General features: G+C 48.1%; 1 protein-coding gene across 1 annotated transcript in view; it reads left to right on the top strand.

The window, feature by feature from the left end:
• The first annotated feature begins 4032 nt into the window (after positions 1-4032).
• LOC122922792 (carcinoembryonic antigen-related cell adhesion molecule 5-like) overlaps positions 4033-6523 on the top strand; it is a 34430-nt gene continuing 31939 nt past the window's right edge. Inside the window, exon 1 of the mRNA XM_044273522.1 lies at positions 4033-4169. Coding sequence (XP_044129457.1) covers positions 4148-4169 — 22 coding nt within the window. The 5' untranslated portion in view covers positions 4033-4147. The remainder of the gene's footprint in view (positions 4170-6523) is intronic.

Below are 6523 nucleotides of genomic sequence, written 5' to 3'. Positions count from 1 at the left end.
CACCTGTTATCAGTACTTACCTCTAGAGGTAGATCATACCCCCATATATAACATATACACCGTTATCAGTACTTACCTCTAGAGGTAGTCAGACCCCCCTAGATATACATATACACCTGTTATCATTACTACTACCTCTAGAGGTAGATCATACCCCTATATATACATATACACCGTTATCAGTACTTACCCCTAGAGGAGATCAACCCCTATATATACTATACCCTGTTATCAGTACTTACCTAGAGGTAGATCATACCCCCATATATACATATACACCTGTTATCAGTACTTACCTCTAGAGGTAGATCAACCCCCCTATATATACATATACACGTTATCAGTACTTACCTCTAGAGGTAGATCATACCCCTATATATTACATATACCTGTTATCAGTACTTACCTAGAGGTAGATCATACCCCCTATATATACATACACCTGATCAGTACTTACCTCTAGAGTAGATCATACCCCCTATATATACATATACACCTGTTATCAGTACTTACCTCTAGAGGTAGATCATACCCCTATATATACATATACACCCGTTATCAGTACTTACCTCTAGAGGTAGATCATACCCCCTATATATACATATACACCTGTTATCAGTACTTACCTCTAGAGGTAGATCATACCCCCTATATATACATATACACCTGTATCAGTACTACCTCTAGAGGTAGATCATACCCTATATATACATATACACCTGTATCAGTACTTACCTCTAGAGGTAGATCATACCCCCTATATATACATATACACCTGTAATCAGTACTTACCTCTAGAGGTAGATCATACCCCCTATATATACATATACACCTGTTATCAGTACTTACCTCTAGAGGTAGGTCATACCCCCCTATATATACATATACACCTGTTATCAGTACTTACCTCTAGAGGTAGATCATACCCCCCTATATATACATATACACCTGTTATCAGTACTTACCTCTAGAGGTAGATCATACCCCCTATATATACATATACACCTGTTATCAGTACTTACCTCTAGAGGTAGATCATACCCCCCTATATATACATATACACCTGTTATCAGTACTTACCTCTAGAGGTAGATCATACCCCCTATATATACATATACACCTGTAATCAGTACTTACCTCTAGAGGTAGATCATACCCCTATATATACATATACACCTGTTATCAGTACTTACCTCTAGAGGTAGATCATACCCCCCTATATATACATATATACCTGATATCAGTACTTACCCCTAGAGGTAGCTCATACCCCCTATATATACATATACACCTGTAATCAGTACTTACCTCTAGAGGTAGATCATACCCCTATATATACATATACACCTGTATTCAGTACTTACCTCTAGAGGTAGATCATACCCCCCTATATATACATATACACCTGTAATCAGTACTTACCTCTAGAGGTAGATCATACCCCCCTATATATACATATACAACTGTTATCAGTACTTACCTCTAGAGGCTGACCCTGAAGGGTAGGAGGCTGGTATTAGAGGCTGACCCTGGGGGGTTGGAGGCTGTTATTAGAGGCTAACCCTGAGGGGTAGGAGGCTGTTATTAGAGGCTGACCCTGAGGGGTTGGAGGCTGTTATTAGAGGCTGACCCTGAGGGGTAGGAGTCTGTTATTAGAGGCTGACACTGAGGGGTTGGAGGCTGTTATTAGAGGCTGACACTGAAGAGTAGGAGGCTGTTATCAGAGGCTGACCCTGAGGGGTAGGAGGCTGTTATCAGAGGCTGACCCTGAGGGGTACGAGGCTGTTATTAGAGGCTGACAGTGAGAGGTAGGAGGCTGTTATCAGAGGCTGACACTGAGGGGTAAGAGGCTGCTATTAGAGGCTGACAGTGAGAGGTAGGAGGCTGTTATCAGAGGCTGACCCTGAGGGGTAGGAGGCTGTTATCAGAGGCTGACACTGAGGGGTAAGAGGCTGCTATTAGAGGCTGACAGTGAGAGGTAGGAGGCTGTTATCAGAGGCTGACCCTGAGGGGTAGAAGGCTGTTATTAGAGGCTGACACTGAGGAGTAGGAGGCTGTTATCAGAGGCTGACACTGAGGGGTAAGAGGCTGCTATTAGAGGCTGACAGTGAGAGGTAGGAGGCTGTTATCAGAGGCTGACCCTGAGGGGTAGGAGGCTGTTATCAGAGGCTGACCCTGAGGGGTAGGAGGCTGTTATTAGAGGCTGACACTGAGGAGTAGGAGGCTGTTATCAGAGGCTGACACTGAGGGGTAAGAGGCTGCTATTAGAGGCTGACAGTGAGAGGTAGGAGGCTGTTATCAGAGGCTGACCCTGAGGGGTAGGAGGCTGTTATCAGAGGCTGACCCTGAGGGGTAGGAGGCTGTTATTAGAGGCTGACACTGAGGAGTAGGAGGCTGTTATCAGAGGCTGACACTGAGGGGTAAGAGGCTGCTATTAGAGGCTGACCGTGAGAGGTAGGAGGCTGTTATCAGAGGCTGACCCTGAGGGGTAGGAGGCTGTTATCAGAGGCTGACACTGAGGGGTAAGAGGCTGCTATTAGAGGCTGACAGTGAGAGGTAGGAGGCTGTTATCAGAGGCTGACCCTGAGGGGTAGGAGGCTGTTATCAGAGGCTGACCCTGAGGGGAAGGAGGCTGTTATTAGAGGCTGACACTGAGGAGTAGGAGGCTGTTATTAGTGGCTGACACTGAGGGGTAGGAGGCTGTTATCAGAGGCTGACAGTGAGGGGTAGGAGGCTATTATTAGAGGCTGACACTGAGGGGTAGGAGGCTGTTATTAGAGGCTGACACTGAGGGGTAGGAGGCTGTTATCAGATGCTGACAGTGAGGGGTAGGAGGCTGTTATCAGAGGCTGACAGTGAGGGGTAGGAGGCTGGTATTAAAGGCTGACACTGAGGGGTAGGAGGCTGTTCTTAGAGGCTGACACTGAGGGGTAGGAGGCTGTTATTAGAGGCTGACAGTGAGGGGTAGGAGGCTGTTATTAGTGGCTGACAGTGAGGGGTAGGAGGCTGTTATCAGAGGCTGACAGTGAGGGGTAGGAGGCTGGTATTAAAGGCTGACACTGAGGGGTAGGAGGCTGTTCTTAGAGGCTGACACTGAGGGGTAGGAGGCTGTTCTTAGAGGCTGACACTGAGGGGTAGGAGGCTGTTATTAGAGGCTGACAGTGAGGGGTAGGAGGCTGTTATCAGAGGCTGACCCTGAGGGGTAGGAGGCTGTTATCAGAGGCTGACCCTGAGGGGTAGGAGGCTGTTATTAGAGGCTGACACTGAGGGGTAGGAGGCTGTTATCAGATGCTGACAGTGAGGGGTAGGAGGCTGTTATTAGAGGCTGACAGTGAGGGGTAGGAGGCTGTTATTAGTGGCTGACACTGAGGGGTAGGAGGCTGTTATTAGATGCTGACAGTGAGGGGTAGGAGGCTGTTATTAGAGGCTGACAGTGAGGGGTAGGAGGCTGTTATTAGAGGCTGACAGTGAGGGGTAGGAGGCTATTATTAGAGGCTGACACTGAGGGGTAGGAGGCTGTTATTAGAGGCTGACACTGAGGGGTAGGAGGCTGTTATCAGATGCTGACAGTGAGGGGTAGGAGGCTGTTATCAGAGGCTGACAGTGAGGGGTAGGAGGCTGGTATTAAAGGCTGACACTGAGGGGTAGGAGGCTGTTCTTAGAGGCTGACACTGAGGGGTAGGAGGCTGTTATTAGAGGCTGACAGTGAGGGGTAGGAGGCTGTTATTAGTGGCTGACACTGAGGGGTAGGAGGCTGTTATCAGAGGCTGACAGTGAGGGGTAGGAGGCTGTTATCAGAGGCTGACACTGAGGGGTAGGAGGCTGTTATTAGTGGCTGACACTGAGGGGTAGGAGGCTGTTATCAGATGCTGACAGTGAGGGGTAGGAGGCTGTTATTAGAGGCTGACTGTGAGGGGTAGGAGGCTGTTATCAGAGGCTGACTAATCTCCGGTCTCGCGCACGCGCACTCCGCTGCTCAGACTACTCCTGTCAACAGCAATACCCCGGCACCTCCCTCTTCGAAAGGCCCCGCCCCCGCATGTGTTACCACGGAGACGACGGTAGCTTAAAGTGAAAGTGAGAAGTTCCAGGAATCGCGCGGTCCCGCCGCCGCCCGACACACCCGGAAGGAGGAGCCGCCGCCATCATGAGGGCCTGTGTGCTGTCAGGTAAGTCTCCGGGCGGGAACTGCAGCCCCCAGCATGCCATGCTGACCCTCCCCTTGGGAGTTGTAGTCCGCACTTATCTACTGTCAGGGCTGTAAACCAGAGAATTTCTTTTTTCTTGACAACTTATCCCAGAATCACTGATAGAGGAACAGCTCGGCCTGTGCGTCTTCTGTCCGACCGCAGCGTGTGCACTGCGGTATATTATTACTGTACAGTGTGTGTGATATTACAGCCTCCGTATATACTGTCAGGAGGAGGCCGTGTGCCCTGCGGTATATTATTACTGTGCAGTCTGTGTGATATTACAGCCTCCGTATATAATGTCAGGAGGAGGCCGTGTGCACTGCGGTATATTATTACTGTACAGTCTGTGTGATAGTACAGCCTCCGTATATAATGTGTCAGGAGGAGGCCGTGTGCACTGCGGTATATTATTACTGTACAGTCTGTGTGATATTACAGCCTCCGTATATACTGTCAGGAGGAGGCCGTGTGCACTGCGGTATATTATTACTGTACAGTCTGTGTGATATTACAGCCTCCGTATATAATGTCAGGAGGAGGCCGTGTGCACTGCGGTATATTATTACTGTACAGTCTGTGTGATATTACAGCCTCCGTATATAATGTCAGGAGGAGGCCGTGTGCCCTGCGGTGTATTATTACTGTACAGTCTGTGTGATATTACAGCCTCCGTATATAATGTCAGGAGGAGGCCGTGTGCCCTGCGGTGTATTATTACTGTACAGTCTGTGATATTACAGCCTCCGTATATACTGTCAGGAGGAGGCCGTGTGCCCTGCGGTATATTATTACTGTGCAGTCTGTGTGATATTACAGCCTCCGTATATAATGTCAGGAGGAGGCCGTGTGCCCTGCGGTGTATTATTACTGTACAGTCTGTGTGATATTACAGCCTCCGTATATAATGTCAGGAGGAGGCCGTGTGCCCTGCGGTGTATTATTACTGTACAGTCTGTGTGATATTACAGCCTCCGTATATACTGTCAGGAGGAGGCCGTGTGCACTGCGGTATATTATTACTGTACAGTCTGTGATATTACAGCCTCCGTATATACTGTCAGGAGGAGGCCGTGTGCACTGCGGTATATTATTACTGTACAGTCTGTGTGATATTACAGCCTCCGTATATACTGTCAGGAGGAGGCCGTGTGCCCTGCGGTATATTATTACTGTACAGTCTGTGTGATATTACAGACTCCGTATATACTGTCAGGAGGAGGCCGTGTGCCCTGCGGTATATTATTACTGTACAGTGTGTGTGATATTACAGCCTCCGTATATAATGTGTCAGGAGGAGGCCGTGTGCCCTGCGGTATATTATTACTGTACAGTCTGTGATATTACAGCCTCCGTATATAATGTCAGGAGGAGGCCGTGTGCCCTGCGGTATATTATTACTGTGCAGTCTGTGTGATATTACAGCCTCCGTATATAATGTCAGGAGGAGGCCGTGTGCCCTGCGGTATATTATTACTGTGCAGTCTGTGTGATATTACAGCCTCCGTATATAATGTCAGGAGGAGGCCGTGTGCACTGCGGTATATTATTACTGTACAGTCTGTGTGATATTACAGCCTCCGTATATACTGTCAGGAGGAGGCCGTGTGCACTGCGGTATATTATTACTGTGCAGTCTGTGTGATATTACAGCCTCCGTATATAATGTCAGGAGGAGGCCGTGTGCCCTGCGGTGTATTATTACTGTACAGTCTGTGTGATATTACAGCCTCCGTATATACTGTCAGGAGGAGGCCGTGTGCCCTGCGGTATATTATTACTGTGCAGTCTGTGATATTACAGCCTCCGTATATAATGTGTCAGGAGGAGGCCGTGTGCACTGCGGTATATTATTACTGTACAGTCTGTGTGATATTACAGCCTCCGTATATACTGTCAGGAGGAGGCCGTGTGCACTGCGGTATATTATTACTGTAGCAGTCTGTGATATTACAGCCTCCGTATATACTGTCAGGAGGAGGCCGTGTGCACTGCGGTATATTATTACTGTACAGTCTGTGTGATATTACAGCCTCCGTATATACTGTCAGGAGGAGGCCGTGTGCCCTGCGGTATATTATTACTGTACAGTCTGTGATATTACAGCCTCCGTATATACTGTCAGGAGGAGGCCGTGTGCACTGCGGTATATTATTACTGTACAGTCTGTGATATTACAGCCTCCGTATATAATGGTCAGGAGGAGGCCGTGTGCACTGCGGTATATTATTACTGTACAGTCTGTGTGATATTACAGCCTCCGTATATACTGTCAGGAGGAGGCCGTGTGCCCTGCGGTATATTATTACTGTACAGTCTGTGTGATATTACAG

The sequence above is a fragment of the Bufo gargarizans genome, unplaced genomic scaffold (genome assembly GCF_014858855.1).
Source record: "Bufo gargarizans isolate SCDJY-AF-19 unplaced genomic scaffold, ASM1485885v1 fragScaff_scaffold_716_pilon, whole genome shotgun sequence".
Lineage (NCBI taxonomy): Eukaryota > Metazoa > Chordata > Amphibia > Anura > Bufonidae > Bufo > Bufo gargarizans.
Note: the sequence above shows the minus strand (reverse complement) of the source record. Positions and strands in the feature narration are given on the sequence as shown.